Below are 20106 nucleotides of genomic sequence, written 5' to 3' on the forward strand. Positions count from 1 at the left end.
TGCTTCGCCAACCGATTCGAGAGGAAGTGCTTGTAAAGGAGATACTGCTGGATCCTGACGTCTCAAGGGCTGATTGAGATGACTAAAATAGCCTCTCCAAGCACCGACCTCTCTCTCAAGTTTCCTATTCTTCTCCATTTCTTCCTTAAGTTTGTCTTTAAGTGCTTCAAATGAATCGGTTGCTTCTTCCATTGCTTGTTCAGTAGTGAGTGGACCAAGCTCAAATGTTTCTAAGTCATACTCATCTGCAAGAATCTCACCTTCATACTTGTCCACTGCTGGTGTAGCTATTTGCGATTTCCTGGATCCTGTCTCATCTCTTATCACCTTGGACATCTTTGTGGCCTTCTTCTTTTCCATTACCTCTTGAGAATTTCCTAGGAGGCTTTCTAAATCAAATACATCTTCTTCCTCTTCAACCACAATCACTCTTGTCAATCTCTCGTTTAACCAATCCGGAATGGCGGATCTTGTTTCTCTAACTTGTATTTCCTTCGGCAGTGGTTCATCCTCTCGGAGGGGAGATGTCACTTCATCATCATTTCCCTAATCTTCCTGTAGCTCATCAATTCGGGGAGATTGACTTGATGAATGTTGAGGTGTATGTCCCTTCTCTGGCTTATCATTTTGCACCATGGATTCCATAGATTCATCAACCTCGGGTACTGTTAACGTGTATTTTGTACACAATCATACACAGAATAAAATACCCAAAGGCATCTTATCCTCTCTTGAATAAAGTCGCTAACTGCTGAAGATATCGCAAGAAGGATCAGTTAGGATGACTCCAATGTTCTTTTTAGTAGGGTCTCTACATGTGGATAAGCTCCAGTGGTATGATGTGATTTGCTGGAATCACAAGGGGACTTACATTTGATGATTGAACTTCTGATCTGCTTTGAATATTGCTGGAACACAGGATTTTCACTAGCTTTGACTTGAAAAAAAAGAAAAAAAAGACGAGGGCGAGGAGAGAATCTAATCCTAATACTAAGGAATGTAGGAGCAATGATTGATCTTTGATGAAATTCTAACTAGGTCTTGTTTTGACATCGCAGGACCATCTCCACAAGGCTAGTGCGATCTTCGAAGGAAAGCTTTATGATGTTCAAATCATCACTGCAAGCATAGACACCATCAGGTTAATGCATATCAATGAAGAAGCGACAATTGAAGTTAGGCTTAAGCTGAATGATTCCAGTTGACTACGCAAGGCAAGTCTGCAATCAACAAACTGCTAGTAGTATGGATGTACGAATTTCACCATCAATCAAGCATATTTCTTCCACTCATCTAATAACATGAAATCAAATATGAGAAGTATAAAGACCATGCAAATTGTCGAATCGACCCATAAATTTCACCATTTCTTCAATGAAGTTACAAGTCTTTTACAACAACCTCTTGGCAACAATCTTTGCCTTCTCTCTCTACTCTACTCTAATTGCTATTCTAATCACCTTCTAACTACTCTCTATTCACTAACTAACTCTAACTCTCTCTAATAGCCTTCACAAATGAAATGCCAGGGCTTATATAGTGCCCTCAATACAATTCGATGGCTTAGATCAATTCGAGATCAATGGCCAAGATTTTACAATGAAAACCCTAATTAGGGTTTGTTACAACCATTACATAACATTTAATGCTTGACCAATGATAAAATTGTATTGCTTGGACACATGTCCTCTCTGGAAAATTTGACCAATGGATAGCCGGGGTAGGTACATCGAAGTTTGTGCCACCTTCCATGAGTTAGGTACATTGAATCTGGACATGCTGAGGTGGACCTATCCGACTGGAGAAGTGATGACTAGGATGCCACCTCGTCTGACACTTGTAGCTTGGTAGATATTCAATTTGATGTTGTTGAGAAGCTATCGTTAATTAACTCTTCTGAAATTATCTGCTTCTTCAATGAACCCTTTGTTCTGACTTCTTGTGTCCTTGATTTGCAGGATGATGATGTACCCCGCCTTGGAATGCTGGATTGGAAGAGGTCGCCCTTATCTTGATGATGCTGGGTCGAAGAAGGTCGTCTTTGTCGACGCTAGACTGGAGGAGGTCGCCCTTCTCCTTGCTTGATCGTCCTCGAAGGAGCCCGTCCTTGATCTTGCTTGATTTTCCATCTCCGGGATCTCCATTTGATGCCTACACAACATTTCAAAATTAATAACATGTTTTGCAATGTGGAAATATAGACTAGAAAGAGGATTTAAGTTTTAAATTAGGAAACCTCATGATAAATCTTTGAATTATCATTTCCTAAATCTAACTAAGCCACTTGAAATTGAAAATTCAAAATTCAAAATTGAGACTAGGAGAATCTCGCCATACCTCCACTTGAGAACTAAATCTAAGAAAAGATGCAAAATTAAGCAAGTTTGCTAGGCAAAATGTGGATCGAAGTCCTCAAAATGTGCTTCTTCTATCAACTTCACCACCTCTAGCCTTCAACGCTTTGAGGAAAATTCGCTCCTTCGTAGACCAGATTTCACACCTTGTTTATTGCTCCTTCAAAAGCGCACTTGGACAAATGATTGAATGATGGATTAACATGCTCAACACACCCCTCCTATATAGGCGCTCATCTTGATAATTGCCCCTAGGCCGACTTGAAAAATAGGCCCAAAAACAAATAAAATTTAATAAAAGAGGGGGCCGACCTTGCAAAATAATTGAGAATTTAAATCCATGCGCTCCAATTTGATTTTATTTAAATTAATAATTAATTAATTAATGCCTTCGTCTTTAATTAATTCGATTTTTTAAAGGCAAAAATAATTAATTAAATACTCATGCGCAATTTTTTAAATGCTATCAATTGAATATTCCAATTTATCGATTTTTCTAGCATTTAATAAAATTCAAAAGAATGTTTTAACGCCAAAACTTGGAGATGGTGGAAAGATACAAACCATTATCGCCCTAGTCCCTGACTGAGGGACAGGAGCGAACTTCCATTTTAGCCTTTGATTTTCGCCTTTGACGTTCAAAATCTCCATCTTTACGTTGAAACTGGCATTTTCGCTAAGAACCTCGAGCTTGATTGATTTGATTTTGTAGATGAGTGCCTCCTGAGGTTGATATCGCCCTGGTCCCTTGGTGAGGGACAAGAGCGATCTTGGTGTTTTCTCCTTGATCTTGCTTCTTCAATCACCAATCTTCATTATATGGCAAGCAATGACGTTATCCCTTCGCTTCATGCATATTCTACTTGTCGTTAACAAGGCATATTCGATGTTTAAATGGTTTTCGCCCTGGTCCCTTGGTGAGGGACAGGAGCGAATTTTATGCTCTAGCCAACATTTGCTATCTTTCAACCTTTGCTTCTTGTTCGTTGCCTTCCAAATGATATCTTCGACCTTGTGCAACCTTGTACGTCCTTGACTTGGCGTGATTTTTGAATGAGCTGGCTAATAAAATGAATATCGCCCTGGTCCCTTACTGAGGGACAGGGGCGAATTTGGACTTGTAGGCTCCATCACACTTTGCTAACTTCAAAAATTATCTTCAATAGACTCGTTGTGTCCCCTTTCATTCATCCTTGGCCGGGAGTTTGTTCAAACTTGGCGAGAAATTGACCTAAGGCAAAAATCGCTCTGGTCCCTGACTGAGGGACAGGAGCGCCTAGGACAATATGGGCTTCACTTGGCGTTTTTGCAATCTTCAAATTATCTTCAACGGACTCGTTACGCCTCCTTTGCTTGCCTCAAACTTAACACTTACTTGAAAATCGCTCTGGTCCCTGAGAGAGGGACGGGAGCTATCACTTAAATTCGCCCTGGTCCCTGGCAGAGGGACAGGAGCGATTTTGCTTCTAGGGTCAATTTTCCTCATGATTGCGCTTTCAAGTTATATTCAACTGATAAAATGTATCTCCTTTGATCTTCTCAATTCGCGAAATCGTTCAAATCTTTCAAGGACAAGGCAATTTTGGATTTCAAGCTCCGGTCCTTCAGTGAGGGACAGGAGCGATTTTTGTCCTCCAGGCCCAAATGCTTCACTTTTCACCATGAAATGTCTTTGCTAGGGAAGATATCATCCTGCTTCATGCTATGAATAAAAGTTAATGTCCAAAAAAAGGTCTAAAATTGTGCATATAAAGAAAATCGCTCTGGTCCTTCAGTGAGGGACAAGAGCGATTTGACCTTCTAGGCAAAAACTTCATCATTTCATTGCTTTTGATCAAGTCTGGATGCTCGATCATGCTCATTTTGCCCTTCACCATGCCTTTGATGTCTCAATTCGTCCAAACAAGGTCAGGAATGGCTCAACTAAGCTTTTTCGCTCTGGACCCTTGGTGAGGGATAGGAGCGCTTCGCCTTGGTCCTCCTGGGAGGGACAGGAGCGAAATTCGCTCTGGATCCTCAATGAAGGACAGGAGCGAAATTTGACTTTTCGAACTCTCTATCAGGATAACTTTTATGGAATATAACATTTAAGTATAAGAAATTTATACTTTAAGTTATATTCCATATATACTTTCAGGATGTTTGAGAGTGGTTTCAGACCTCCAGGAGTTATATTCCAAAATCTAGCTTTTTGAGGTTTTTCAGTTTCCAGACTTAGTCAAATTTCAGGATCAGGACATTCCAGACTTAGCCAAATTTCAGGACTAGGGCATCACTTAAGTAGGACCTGCTACCCTATTGATCACCTGGGCGACACTCAAAATGCAAAGGCTAACTAACAAAACCCTAAAAGACCCGAAAACAAACCCTAAAAAGCAAAAAAAACATGGGTCCCCATTGGCAATGGGGCGATGTGTGAAAACGTCACAACAGGTACCATCTTCTCTTGACCTTCAGCTTGACTTGCCTTCTTTTCATGCCGAGAAGATGTGCTTGATGGGCGATCTCGATTGGCCTCTTGCTTCTTCTTGGAAGATTCTCTTTTCTCAAGTCTTTCTTTCCTCTTTGCGCCTCTAGGATGAGAAGTGTCCTCACTCACGCTTGCTTCTCCTTCCTCTGGCCTTGCCTCCAAAGTAAAAGTCATTGATACGTTCTGCTCTCTCAGCTTCTGATGATGTACATCCACCCATCTACGAGTACATGATAAAACAGGAGCCATCAAAGCTCTCAAACCTAAAACCTCAGGTTCATTCCAATCTATCTTCACTCTTTTATCTTCTTTGTCATAGGACGACTGGAGGTATCTGCCATTATCTTGGGCTTGATCAGCTACCCTATAAACCTTGCATTTCCTGATGAGATCTAAGGGTAGCCTGGAATGCATCTTTCTTCTAACTTCTAAATCACTTGAGAGATTCATCCAAAAGTCCTCTACCTGAAACTCATGTCTGTACTTCTTACCAACTGTCTCCTCCATATAACCATGAGGATCAAAATTCTCCCTCGAGGCAAAGAATGTGAATGAATATAAAGCTAATTCCTTCTCTGCATCTTCCGAGGCTTGAGTGTTAGGACATACCTCAACTGAATTCCCCAATATGATGGGCACGGGAATTCCATTTCCATGCTTGTGTCTGGATGCCTTCGCATAAGCTACCAACTGTCTGGTCACCTCAAGTAGCACTATCCTGTCTGTCGGATATCTCGGCAACATGTAGGGAGGTGAAGGACACCCATGAACTCTGATGTATGTAAACTTTTGAAACTGGATGAACCATGCACCATACTTCTTCACAAGTTCTTGTGCATCTAGAGATAGTCGATTATGAATTCCACCTTGCAATATCCTAGTGATGTTCATCGTGAAGGTATCATTGACTAACTTGTAGTCACTTCTAGGCGGATGATGTAGATGAACATAAGAGTCACAAACTCTCACCTCTCTGGGTCCTCTTCCAATCACTCCTCTGTGAGGTAGCCCTGCATACTCGAAACTCCTGATCAAGGCATATACGACATATGAGCTCATATGGAATGATTTGGTAGGCCTTAGTCTTCTCAACTGCACATCCAGACTATTGCTAATAATTCTGGCCCAATGAAGCATTCCTTTTCCTTGAACTATCACTTGAATGAAGAAGAACATCCATTTTTCGAAGTAGAAGGCTTGAGGAGCCCCTGTAACTCGATTGAGCAAAGTTATCAAATCTTTGTACTCCTCCTGGAAGTCGATCCAATGTGGTGTGTTGGGAATCTTGTTCAGGCGAGGCCGACTTTTGAGCAACCAATTCTTATTGATGAGACTTAGACAAATATCAGGATCATCTTCATACATTGATCTGGCTCCTTCTAGGCTTTTGTAAATCATATTTTTATGTTCTGGAAGATGAAGAGCTTCACTTATAGCTTCCTCTGAAAGGTAAGCTAAGGTGTTCCCTTCCTTGGATACGATCGACCTTGATTGCTAGTCATAGTGGCGGGCACACTCGATCATCAGCTCATGACACTTGACTGCTGGAGTGAAACCTGCCGCCTTGATGATGCCACTTTCAATTATCTTCTTCGCAACAGGTGATGGCTTGCCAATGTAGGGGACTTCTCGAAACTTCTTCACATTGAAGTTTCCTAAGTTGGTGTCTCCGATATTACTCCATTTGGACACGATCCTGGTCTCCAATTCGTCATTCTTCTGATATTCCTTGATGAGAGCCGGGCGACTAGTAGATGCTCCTGCCTTTGGAGCCGCCATCTTGACACCTACACAACATTTCAAAATTAGTTCTTAAGCATTATATCTTGAAGTGTAGAAATTAAGACTAAAAAGGAAGATTTAAGATATTAATTAGGAAACTTCATGATAAATTTAGAGTTATCATTTCCTAATTCACTCATCAATCACTTAGACTTTTCTAAAAAAAGAGTGTCCAAAAATCAAGTCTTGACCAAGGATGTTAAGATGATTTCGCCATACCTCCTCCTGAGTGCTAAACTCTAAGAAATGATGCGAAAAAATGGATTTCGCTAGGAAAAGTTTAGATCGAAGCCCTCTCTTGGATGAATTGCGCCTCCTTTAGCCTTGAAAGGAATAAACTCCACTTCTTTACCTTTCAACACTTGAAAGAAATTCGCTCCAAACCAGCTCTATTTCGCACCTCCAATTAGCTCTCCAATTTCACACTTAAAAGGATGATTGAATGAATGATTAAACTTGATCAAAGCATCCCTCTTATATAGAGCGCTTACCCCTTACTTCCCCTAGGCCAACTTGGCAAAAAGGAGGTAAAAAAATAAATAAAATCTCAAAAAAGGGGGGCCGACTTGGCAAATAAAAGCAAAATAATGCCTTGAGCGCTCACCTATGAATTTTAATTTAATAAAAAAAATTAATTTTAAATGCCTCCCAAGTAAAATTTCAATTTTCTCAAGGCTTAAAATTAATTTATTAAATGCCAAATGCTTTTAATTTAATGCGAATTTAATTTTCTAAATGCCTCGACTTTAGCAATTTTGGCGATCTAATGCAATTTGGAGAATATCAATTTCTAAAACAAGGCTTAATCAAGCTTGCAAATAATTTTGCCCTGGACCCTCTCTGAGGGACAGGAGCGATTTTCCAATTTTAGCCTTGAATACTTTGCATCTTGACTTGAAAATCTCCTGGAGGGTAAATTGATATCCAGTTAAGGTGTTGTACTTCAAATTTTTTGACATTTTGCATGAGAAAATAGGTGGAAATGTCAATTTCGCCCTGGACCCTCTCCAAGGGTCAAGAGCGATTTTTCATTTTTTAGCTAAAATCCACCTAAATTTGATCGTCGAACCCTCTAGGCCACTCTCAAAGTCCATTTCCTTGCACTATGGAGTTAATTCATCAACAATTTTGAAGGAAATGATGTCTTTAGAGGAAATTTCACCCTGGACCCTCAGCAAGGGTCAGGAGCGATTTTCCTAATTTTGCTCAAAATTAGCATTTTTCAACGTTCAAAATCTCTTCAAGACATTTCAAATAGGTTTTCTCACTAACTTCCAAACTTTGCTCTATCCAACTTGGGAGAAAAAGTGCAATTTTGGTATTTTTCGCCCTGGACCCTCACCAAGGGTCAAGAGCGATTTTTTCAATTTTGACTATAAATCCTCATTTCCTTATCAAGACACCTTCTCACCAAGCTAGATCGTGTTAATGCCTCCCAAAATAAGCAAGAAAATCCCATTTCAAGTTTTTCGCCCTGGACCCTCAGCAAGGGTCAAAAGCGATTTTTGCAAATTAAGCTCATTTTCATCATCATTTTTCATTGAAATTTTATTCATCACTTGGCAACGTCTTTCTTCATCCCCTCCATCCAAATTCATTTTGTTGTTGCAAGGAAAAATGAGAGTTTTCAAAATTTTCGCCTTGGACCCTCAGCAAGGGTCAGGAGCGATTTTTGCTTCCTGGCTTAGCATCATCAACTTTTCTAGGCAAATCATCGTTCATCATGTTTTTGAAGGGCTTCTCGACCTTAGCACAATCTTGCCTTAGCACAATTTTGAAGGAAATATGTTGGTTTTATGATTTTCGCCCTGGACCCTCAACAAGGGTCAAGAGCGACTTTTGGTTTTAGGTATATTCCTTCATCTTTTAGTCTTCAAATCACCTCTAAGGCATAACACATCACGTCCTCCTCCTGTCCAAGCAAGATTTTGTCTTAATTCCACACAAAAGGGAGAGAACTTTAGAAATTTGCTCTGGACCCTCAACAAGGGTCAAGAGCGATTTTTTGCTATCTGGACTAAAATGCTTCACTTTTCATCTCGAAATGTCCTTGTTAAGGAAGATGTCATCTTGAATTGTGCTATGAATAGGATTCCATGTCCAAGAAAAGTCAAAAAAATGTGCATATAAAGAATTTCGCTCTGGACCCTCAGAGAGGGTCAAGAGCGAATTTACCCTTCTTGAGCAAAACTCCATCATCTCATCATCTTCAATCAAGTCTGGATACTTTATCATGCTCACTTCATCCTCCACCATGCCTTTGACATCTCAAATCGACCAAATAAGGCTAGCAATGACCCCTATAAGATTTTTCGCCCTGGACCCTCAGCAAGGGTCAAGAGCAATTTTGATGATTTCAACAAGATCCTTCATCATTTCAAGCTAAAACCTTTCAGGCGAGTGGGGAAAGTCATTCATTTTCCATTCATGCTCAAAACTTGGTCTCTTTCGCTGCAAGATGAGGGAAATCAAAATTTCGCCCTGAGCCCTCAAAGAGGGTCAAGAGCGAATTTGTCCTTAGCCTCCAGAGTTCATCATTTTTCACGCCTTCAAACCTTCAATTGCCTCAAGTCACGTCCAATCATCCTTCCTGGAGACCCTGCACAAAACAAATTAGAAAAGTCAATGACAAATATGCCTTAAATAACATTTTCGCCCTGGACCCTCTCCAAGGGTCAGGAGCGAAATTACCCTTTTAGGCTAAATTGTTCAAAATTTGAGTCTCAAATCACTTCACAAGGCAAAGTTAGGTCATTTTCAAGGCCAGGAACCAGTTAGCAAGTCCATCAAAAAACAAGAAATTTTGCTTAGGATAAAGTTCGCCCTGGACCCTCAGCAAGGGTCAGGAGCGAATTCTCTGTTTCAGGCATCATCTTACTTTCCAAAAATTGATCAAAACTTACCCAGGCAAGAACACACAATTTCCCCTTCAAATATATTAACACTTAGCCAAAATTGTGAAGGAAATCCAGTTTACAAGGAATTTCGCCCTGGGCCCTCAGCAAGGGTCGGGAGCGAATTTGACATTATCAGGCTCTTGATCTATTTCATTCCCTGTTTGACTTAGCCTACTAGACTCATTTTCTTCACTGACCTTGCCTAACTGACTCAGACTTAGAAACCAACTGGACTTGACTCTAAAAAACCCTTCTTTCAATTAGGACCTAACCTGAGACCTATTTGACTCCCCTAAAAGGTTTACCTTATTCTGATAATCTCAATTCTTCAGGAAGACACTTAACAATTTTCCAAAATTTGACTGGATTTAGCCTTAATGACACCAAAAAGGAACCCTTAAGGTTTAGCCCTAGCCCAGACAGACCACTCACTCACTCAAAACCCTAAAAACAGAGAGAAAAACAAGCAAAACCAAAGCAAAGAGAGGGGGTCCCCATTCTAATGGGGCGATGTGTGAAATGGTCACAACAGGTAGTCAGAGAGATGACAAAGTATGGGGTTATTTTAAGGCATTCCGGAAGGCTATGAAATCTAGAGAAAGGATTCCTAAGCACATTGTTGAGAAATACTCAACTAACATATGCTTCATGGTGAAGAAAGATGAAACACCCATGGAAGCGGTCAAACCCCGGAAGATCTGGATTGAGGAGATGGGCTATGAAGTTGATACACAAATTTTAGATGCTTATGCAAAGATGTTGATTGATTCACCTATTGATGAAGCTGAGAAACCCTGTGGTACTGCTAAGCAGAAGACTCAAGAGGTTGAAACTGAGTTCAACCGGAAGAAGAGAGAGAAGCAGGAAGGAAAGGCGAGTAAATTTGTTGAAAAGGTTTCACAGGACATCAAAGCATTGATTGATGTTGTCCCGGAGAAAGGCAGAAAGAGAAAAGAACCAGAAGTATTCATTGAGCCTATTGCAGCTGAATTTGAATCTGAAGATGACACACCCCTAGCTTTCAAAAGGGTTATAAGGAAGAAAACTGAAGAAACCAAGGTAGAGGCTAAAAAGCAACCGGTTAGGAAAGTTACATTCAAGTTACCGGCATAGAAGAAAGCACCAAAAGTAGCACCTTCAGCCCCATCCGATACTGGAAGGAGAAAGAAGGATGGCATTGATCTGGCAATTTAATCTGGTAATGTAACTATCATTCCACCAAAAACTTGTGCAGAATTAGTTGATGAGATTACTAAAGATGGTATGTTAAAAAATGTACACTTTTATTATGAAAATTTACAGAATTAGTTGATAAGATTACTAAAGATGGTATGTTAAAGAATGTACAGTTTTATTATGAAAATTTAGAGAATGATGAACAAAGAGAGGCTGAGGAAGCAGTATTGTTATATTTGGATATTTATAAGAAAGACTTGATAGAAATTGTATGATATGTTAGATGCTAGAAGACTATCAGCAATGCAAGAGGACAATCATATAAAGATACAAGAGTTGTTATCTGTTTGAGTTTCTATTGCTCCAGAGGAGTCCAGAGGAGATGGATAGGACACTTGAGGTGGCAGATAGGAAAATCTTTAACAGCAAACATAGAATAATCAGTCTTATGTTAGGGAGAGTAAATGAGATAATCAAGGAGACCCACAAGGCATGGATTAAGTTCTTTGAAGAGAACCATGGTTTTTATACTTCACCGGAATAAAAAACAGATACTGCAGACATCCCGGTTAAAGGAAAAGGAAAGGGTATTATGGGTACTTCACCCTCAATTTTGAAAAACATTAAGATAGTGGAAATTAAGCCCCCAATAGATACAAATGTACAGGCAAATGTTGAGATACCAGCAAATACAAAGAGTGTAAAGGTTGATGATGTACAGGATACTAATGTTGAGGACAACAGTCCTCCGGATACAGATGTACAAGATGAGGTTACAATTTCTAGGGAGGAACCGGCAGTTACTGAGACTGCACCAAGTGGCGAAGCCACTGGTGCAAGTAAGAAAGCTATAAAGGATAAATCATCAGAGGAGAAGAAAGAGGAATCTGGCAGGGAACCCGTAGTGAGTCCATCGTTGTTGTCAATTGACACCTCACAGGTGGAAAAGAAAAGCATATAACCGAGATGAGCTCTATTGAACTCATGATGATGGCTGCATAGAAAATGGAGGGATCTATGGATAAAGGGATTATTGACCAGTTTATCACCGTTTTGCATAGACTAGTCCCGGAGTGCAAGTTTGACAGAGAAGCGATTTCATCCTCAACCACTCATGAACTAGTAGGGTTTTCATCCTCTAAGTCTGTTGGCAATTGACACTCAATTGGTTAGTTTCACTATGTTGTCATTGATGGCAACAGGGTATCTTGTTCCGGCTTCATGTTTTGGTTCAATTGTGTATTGGCAGGCACTTCACAGACACTTCACCGACACCGGCACCGACAAGATGGAAGGATTTCTTTTGTTACTGGCAATGCAGGCCAACATGGTTTAGAATAAGGTTATCGGTATTGGAGGCCGACATCTTTTGGATCCGGCATTGGCAATTGTTTTTGATATTCATGTATTTATGTTATCTAGCCGACATGTATATTGATATTGTAATTATCTTTGTAAGTCGACATAAGGCATGATAAATTGTATAGGGTATATAGGTCAGTTGGATTAGAGCATTTTGTGATGTGATGAATATGTAGATGATGATAAGCTTGAATACAAAATGAGACCTCAAATGACACTTGAGGTGTCAATTGAGATTACAAAATGGCACTAGGCTAGAGATGCATAAAGATGACTAAGTGTTTGGAGCCTCATCTTGTTTCTAACATTCTTCACCAATGGAATCTTCATGTTCTCGCTTGGAAGCCTGTATTTCACAATCACCTGGTCCCAATGTGTTGAATCTGGCATCTGGAGTGGAGTTGCAGAAATGGATTTGAAGAATTCCCAGAGTTGGACAAAAACAACCAAAAGGGGTCATGAAGTGCATTTTGGACTTATAAGTCTGATTTGTATTTGAGAAGAGTCAACAGTCATATAGGTCCATATCAGACTAACAAGTAAACAGAGGGAACAAAAATTGACTTTGGTGCAAATCAGGGTGATAACCCCTATTTACACCTAAGGAAGAAACATGGCGCAAGTCGGAGTTACAACCCCGATTTGCACTAACACTTGGCACTTTGGCAAAATGTAAAGGAAACGGTGTAGGTGATGGTTATAACCCCTACTTGCACCGTTGGGAAAGGATTCGATGTAGATCGGGGTTATACTCCCGATTTACACCATTGGGTAAGACCTCGGTGTAGGTCGGGGTTACGGCCCCGACCAACACCATTTCAAGGGGACTCGATGTAGGTCGGGGTTACAACCCCGATCTACACCAAGATGGGCGGACTTGGTGCAGGTCCGAGTTATAACCCCGCCTTGCACCAGAAAGGGAGAACTTGGTGTAAGTCGGGGTTACAACCCCGCCTTGCACCCAAAACAGGATTTCTAAGGCTTTAGGTGTAAGTCGGGGTTATGAGTCCAACTTGCACCTAACATGAAAGACTTGGCTATGAAGTGGTGTAAATTGGGGTTACAAACCCGATTTGCACCAGACCTCAAAATTTGAAAGGGAAGAGTAATTCGGGTTTGTAAGCCCAATTTACACTTGTGTGCACAAAAGAGGTGTAATTCGGGTTTGTGAACCCAATTTACACCAAAACACAAAAACTAACTTAAAAGACGCAAATTAGGACTAGAGCCTCTGAATTGAGAATTGAGGGTCCTAAATCATGCGTGAGACCTCGAAAAGCGTGCTTAGAGCACATGGACTACAAATTGGACAAAATTTGTAGGGGTTCTCCTGTTTTTTTTACTTACCCAAAAATGAGGACAACACAGTACTCCAAGTCTCAAGCTCATGCAAGGCAGCAGATAGGAGAACTTCCATTACAGAGAAAGGTGGCACTCATACAAGGGATGATGAGATCAAAGATCCCTCTATATGGAGAGAAAGAGTTCAATAAGGTGATGCACTTCATTTCATCAAGATCCACAAGTTTCAGGATCAATGTCAAAGATATCAACACCAAGAGATGCAAGATAAATCAACAAGGACTCAAGCATCATACCAAGGAGATTGAATCATGCAAGAAAAAGAAATGCTAAGGACAAGATCCGTACATTCAAGGTGATTGCAATAGATGAGAGGTTAAGATGAAGAAAGTATAGAATGGAGATGAATGTAAGAGCAAGTATGAGACTGCACATGCTAAAGAAAGAAAAATTTCACAATCTTGAATTTCCTTCGAAATCCAAGAATCATTGCCAGTATAGCAAGAGTAATTAGAGATGGAAGCTCCAAGGCAAAGGTGATAAAGTCAAGAAGATGATGCGATTCGGGAATATCTCCCACCATCATCCCATTCTTCATTGCAGGCGCTTGATAAGGTTGAGTATCAAGAGATATGCATCAATCACCTACAACTTGTGATGAGTTACAAGGTGTACAACTAGTTGAGGTGGCGCCTAGTCCCACATATCCAATCACATCATTTCAAGATAAGGCGTCCAAGTTCGATGCACCTAACTCATCCGACGAGACAAATAACTACCACATGTGGGCACAAACTTCGATATACCTACCCTCGTCATCTATTGGTGAATAATTCAATAAAGGACATGTGTCCCACTCAATTTAATTTTGTCATTGGTCAAGCATTAAATGCTTTGTAATGGGTGTAACAAACCCTAATAGTTAGATAGCAGCAAATATATAAAGAGCTGCCTATATAAAGCTCAAATTCCTCATTTTGAAGGTTAATAATTTAGTAGTAGACAATAGTTAATAGTTAGATAGCAGCAGTTAGAAGTAGAGTAGGAGAAGGCACAAATTGTTGCCAAATTTGTAAATAAACATCCTCTTCATTGAAGATAGGGCGGAATGTGTTGTTTCTTCTACAAAATTGCATGGTTTCCTGATGGATCCTCATGTTATATGGTGTTAATTAGATGGATGAAAGATCTTTGTGGATGATTAATGGTGAAGCTCCTATGTTCATTCTACTAGTATTTCATTGATTGTGAAGTATCTTGCATAGTCAACTGAACTCATTTAGCTAAGCTCAACTTCAATTGATATGCATTGCCTTGATGTTGTCTATGTTCGTGGTAGTGATTTGAAAATCATATGCTTACCTTAGGAGATTGCACTAAACTTTGTGGAGTTGTTCATGCAAAGCAAAGTCTAGTTGAGTTTCACCAAAGATTGTCCATTGCTCTTGCATTCCTAGGATTAGATCAGCTTTCTAAACCCTTTATCCTTTTTTCCTTTTTTTCAAATCAAATTGATTTCCATGTTCCAGCGACATTCAAGCATTCCAGATTCAGCGTCCCCTTGTGATTCATATGACATGTGTAATATTTGAATCAAGTTAATGTTGAGTGTTTGAAGATCATATGACATGTGTAATGTTCAAATTATGACAAATTGATAGTCAAATTAGGCTTTTATGTTCTCTAAAGGAGTTCGTTTCTTTTTTTTTTAAACTACGGGTTTTTTTTTCTTTTTTTTGAGTCCTAGGGAGTTTTTTGCCAAATCCGAGTCCTATTTTGGGCTGCCAAGTCCGAGTTTTTGAACTTTGGTTTTCGCCTTCTCCGTAAAAGTCATTGTTTCCTTAATTTTATTGCAAATCGGTAAGCAGGTAAACATGTCTGATGAGGAGATTAAAGGAATTCTTGAAGAATACCTTAGCACAAAGGCAAAGATAATGTTGTTGCTATTGCTAAGGATGTTGATGCTGATTATTTTTCTGTTAAACAGGGTTCTACCAGTGAATATGATATTTCTAAGTCGGGAACATTTGGGATGTTCTGATTTCTGTATTTCTAGAATGGTGGTTGAGGAAGTGCATGCACCATACTGTGCAAGATTTGGCTAAGAAGGTTGTGGTTATCATCAATGCTGAGGAGGCGTGCAAGGCTAGGAAGAAGAAGGGTTCTGATAACAAATAGTCTTTTAATACTGTATGTTCTTTTCATGATGTTTTGAGCTAATAATGGGATGCTGATAACAAATTGTTCTTTTTGTAGTAGGGACTAATATTTAATTTTATAATACATTTGCTTCATACTTGGGCTATGAGCATTAAGCTGATTTTGTAAATTGTTTTATATTTGTCATTCTCTACTCAAAAGGTATTAAAGCTTTGTATGTTTTTTCACATGGTTACTCTTGAGAACTATACTTGTAAACTTTATTCTAATGTAAAATATTTGTTTTCTGTAACAACAAATCATGAGAAAAGCAATAAGGTACCTAATTTTCCCGTTGGCATAGCATATTAAAAAGATACAACAGCTCACCTCAAGTCAAAACCATAAAATAAGAAGCTTAAAGGTGAACCAAGCATGGACAAACTAGATTAGCATGTAAATTGTTTATTTTCCTCAAAATTCAAACAAAAAAAAGACCACATGCATAGCAAAGTTTGACTTTAACCAACAAAAGGTTAGCTGTATGAAATTAAAAATTGTGATTTATCATCAAAATGAAATTTTGAAATCTGTACCTGCAAAGGAGATGCCAAATTTGATGGATATGAAAAAGAAAGATCCTCCCATGGAGAGGTAGAGCCTTCAATCTACAAATAAGATTAACTCAATAGTAAACATGGGAGACATAATCATAAAATATAGAAAAAGTAAATAGAAAGAGATAAAAAAAGAAAAAATGGTAAACATTAACAATGAGAGGAAAACACTAGTAGAGGTGTTCTTAATAATTGTTATAAAAGATTGCCAAAGATTCATAAATAAAGAAAAACCTGTAGATTTCCAACACAGTAACCAGCAGTTGCGGCAACAACAATGGACCCTATCCCTGTTGCATGAGTATCCCGTATGCGTCCTCCTGCACCAGTTTCTGCTCCTGGGAAAGGAGCCACCTGAAATTTCAAAACAAATGATCAATCTTTTTCACAATCTACAGGGAAGACAACAGACACACCTTGTACATTGTAAGATGTGGTACATTGGAATAATCGAACACACATTTCACAAAGATTCTATCACATATGCATCGAGTAACAACCTATGCCATTTTTCAAACTTTACAAGATTCATATTCCGAACCAATCAAAAATAATAGAAAGATAAAAACAATGTAGTTCCTAACTAACCAGCATATTGAACTTTTTTCTTTTAAAGTGAAAAATATACGCCTTCATAATTTGGATGAATTAATAAATAATTACCTAGTTTCATATCTTATATATATTAGATTTTTATCAGAGTTGATCAAAAACTCTAAAAGTTTCAATCTTTTTAACATTAAACAGAGCATATAACAATTAAACATCTGGCTGGCAAGCATAAAGTTCCTTTAACTCCATTGAAAGATACAAGTTTATCTAAAATTTACTAGTTGATAGTCATGCATTTTTCTAGTCTACATAGTTAAAATTTAGTGGTCATTAGCATGCATTGTGTAACACAATGTTACTCATATTTTCTTGAATAAGTAGATAAGGAAACTTCTCCAAGCTCAACACAACTGATGATAACAGAAATAAAGTAAGAAGAAATTATTTTAATATTCATGAATGACCAAGAATACGTTAAAGGGATTACAATGTACATAAAGTACAAAAGCAAAGAAGGCAAAATGCAGCCTAGGCTCAAAGCAAATACAGTAAAGCAAGAAATGCAAGAAAAACAGAAAAATTGACATGTGAGTTAAACTAAAAAGTTAACCCCTAAACTAGTACAAGTATACCTCAATGTGTGAGCACAAAACCCACAAAGTAGTGAAAGAAGATAAAGAACACCTAGAAGGGAACCAAAATCCTCAGGAATCAGTATTCCAGAATGTATTATAAAAGCCAACAGTGTTATCATTGTTCATTATAGGCATACAAATGCACAATCCAAGAATGTTTGTTAGGGGGTTAGGCTGAAGAATCCTGGGAGGCAATCGATTGCACATAAAACCTCTCCTAACACTCAAAGCCAAATAATTATTGATTGTCAAAAAGAATCTGCTATTATGAGCTTGAAAGAATCTGCTATTTTTTGCAGGGAAAGTTGTGCTCAATTGATTGTTAAAACCTCTCCATTTGTATGTGAATAAACAGTATCCAAAGGTATTTAAATGCCTTCAACAGCAGTGATGAATTGAAAAAAGGAAGTAATAGATCTAATAAATCTTGGACCTCCATTAGAGATCTGCCTTAAAGTGGTGATCTCACAAAGAAAAAGGGAGAAGTATCTCTGTTAAAGGTAGCAGAAGAAAGTGGATAGAAAACCACCAAAATCTTTGTATAAAGTTATAAACAATGGTAACTTTAACAGATACCATAGTAGACTGGATACCAGAAAATAAAATGCTCCTCAAACTCAACCTCCTGGAGAAAATAAAGTCAACAAGCCCTTTCACCCTGTAAAATATGGTAGTCTGCCTCAACATGAAGTTGATGAGAGTGCACCTACAAGCAGCCAATGAGAATCCTCAAACCATGAACCAATGATTACGGCTGAACAATTTTCCAACTTCTCGTTAGCAACCTGCAAGAAGTGCTCAATATATAAAGCTAGCTTGGGACTGAGAAAATTCAAAGGGGAAGTCCAAGTAACTTGGATGCACTAACAGCAAATGTCCTATCTAACAAATCAATTGAGCACAACTTTCCCTGCAAAAACTTAATAGTAAACGTAGAATTTGTACACAAAAAAGTCTTAGTAAACACTCTCCAGAGCTAAAATTTACAAGAAACTGTAGCTGATACTTTAAATACATTATCTAGAAAGAGAAATCTTATCAAGGCATAAACATCTTTGGAAGGATTTTGTCCTTAAATAGGCCACTGGAATACCTGAGTTCTCACAGGAAGATTTCAATAGCTAAATCAGCCAAAAGAGAGCAACGCACTTTTTCAGCCAGACTCAGCAAACTTGGAACAGACTACAGAGTTATAATAGAATCATGCTAATATGGATTACCTAACGGGATTGATATAACACTTGAGAGACCACACTACAGATTTTGTGCCAGCAGTAAATGCCACATTAGTGCAGTGATAGTTTATTTCCTTGACTGCCACAACTGTGCCGTGATAGTTACTTCTTATCTTTAATCAGTCATATTCGCTGCTGGTTATTCTAGATAGCATATACGCTTCATAATAACTTGTTTTATCAGGTTGTCTTTAAAACTTAGACCCTTGGTTTTATTATAAGTTAAAGTTATAAATTTTGTTACCCTTAGTTTTATTATATTTATAATTTAATAACTGCCCATTGAGCAGCAATTAGTTAAATGTAGATGACAGGTATTTTTTAATTCTATTTTCTTTCAAGTTGGCTCTCTAAATTTGTGGTCCACAATAACACTGGATTTATAGCTTCCCCTCCTAAAAAGAAAGAACATAATTATAACCATGTCCACAAGTGACCGGAGTATGTCAATAGGATTCAACCAAAGAAACGGGACTCGGACTCGGCAAGGCCGACTCGGACTCGAGACTCGGCGTCATACTCAGCTCCAGACTCGACTGGACTCGGGAAAGTGAAAAACTGAAGAAATTTAGAGATTTTTAAAGATTTAAAACATGTTTCAGACACCCTTTATTGAATACACCTTAAAGACACAATAACATCATCAAACTCGGCTCATTTGATTACATACACAAGTATACAGCAATCACATAAGCATAAACGCAAATTGTAGCTGAAGGAAATAACAAACATAGATATATAAATATTGTCAAATGTATACAATATTACAAAACCTATGGAATAAAAAATCCATGTCATCATATGATCATCATCAAATGTTTCATACAAATACCAAAGGTAAATACAACTACAAGCCTATGGCTCAGAGGAGCCTGCACGGCAGCACCCTTCGGCCCCGAGCCCCTGCTAAGGCGTCTAAGGCAGGTCCTGGATGATTGGACAGCCATGGCCGCTCCCAGTGACACCATGCCATGCTCACCAACATCAAGAACATCCGTGTCACTAGCTGCCTCTGAATCTCTTGTCAGTGCTCGTGCTCTCCGCTCCTCCTCTGCCATGGCTACAGTCTCAGCCTGTATATCTACCTGGTCGATCCAATCAGTGTCAGACTCGGAGGTTAAATTTTCCCTACTTCTATCGACTCAGTTTCCCCCCATATTTTTCGACGGGGGTTTGGGGGCAGCGCCCCCAAGGTGGGGTTAAGGGGCATCGCATGTTGTAACCATGGGGTCAAGGGGCGTCGGGTGTTATTTTTCTATTGGCTGACATGTTGTAACCATAATTTTTCTCATTCTCAGGCGGAGGTTGTAGTGAACAAAGACGAGACCATTCATTTTTAAAAAACTTTTTAAAATGTTTTTTATTTGTCATTTTACTTAACCCAGGCAATAGCCGAGTTTGGGGCTCAGGACTCGCCGAGTTTGGCGAGTCTCGCAAGTTTGCTCGCCAGACTCGGACGAGTCCGAGTCCGAGTCCCAGAGACTCAGCGAGCATGACTCGGACTTGGACTCGCCGAGTTTAGGCAATTCATGGCGATTCCCGTTTCTATCATTCAACAAGTACATCCAGTTATAACAGCCTCTGA

General features: G+C 39.1%; 1 protein-coding gene across 2 annotated transcripts in view; it reads right to left on the bottom strand.

Moving 5' to 3' along the window:
- The window catches only part of LOC131031299 (probable phosphoribosylformylglycinamidine synthase, chloroplastic/mitochondrial), a 184463-nt gene that overhangs the window by 83771 nt on the left and 80586 nt on the right, over positions 1-20106 (bottom strand). For both annotated transcript variants that reach the window (XM_057962383.2, XM_057962384.2), the window contains 2 exons: positions 16334-16453; positions 16079-16150 (listed from right to left, as the gene is read on the bottom strand). In XM_057962383.2, coding sequence (XP_057818366.2) covers positions 16079-16150; positions 16334-16453 — 192 coding nt within the window. The remainder of the gene's footprint in view (positions 1-16078; positions 16151-16333; positions 16454-20106) is intronic.

This window comes from Cryptomeria japonica, chromosome 5 (genome assembly GCF_030272615.1).
Source record: "Cryptomeria japonica chromosome 5, Sugi_1.0, whole genome shotgun sequence".
Classification (NCBI taxonomy): domain Eukaryota; kingdom Viridiplantae; phylum Streptophyta; class Pinopsida; order Cupressales; family Cupressaceae; genus Cryptomeria; species Cryptomeria japonica.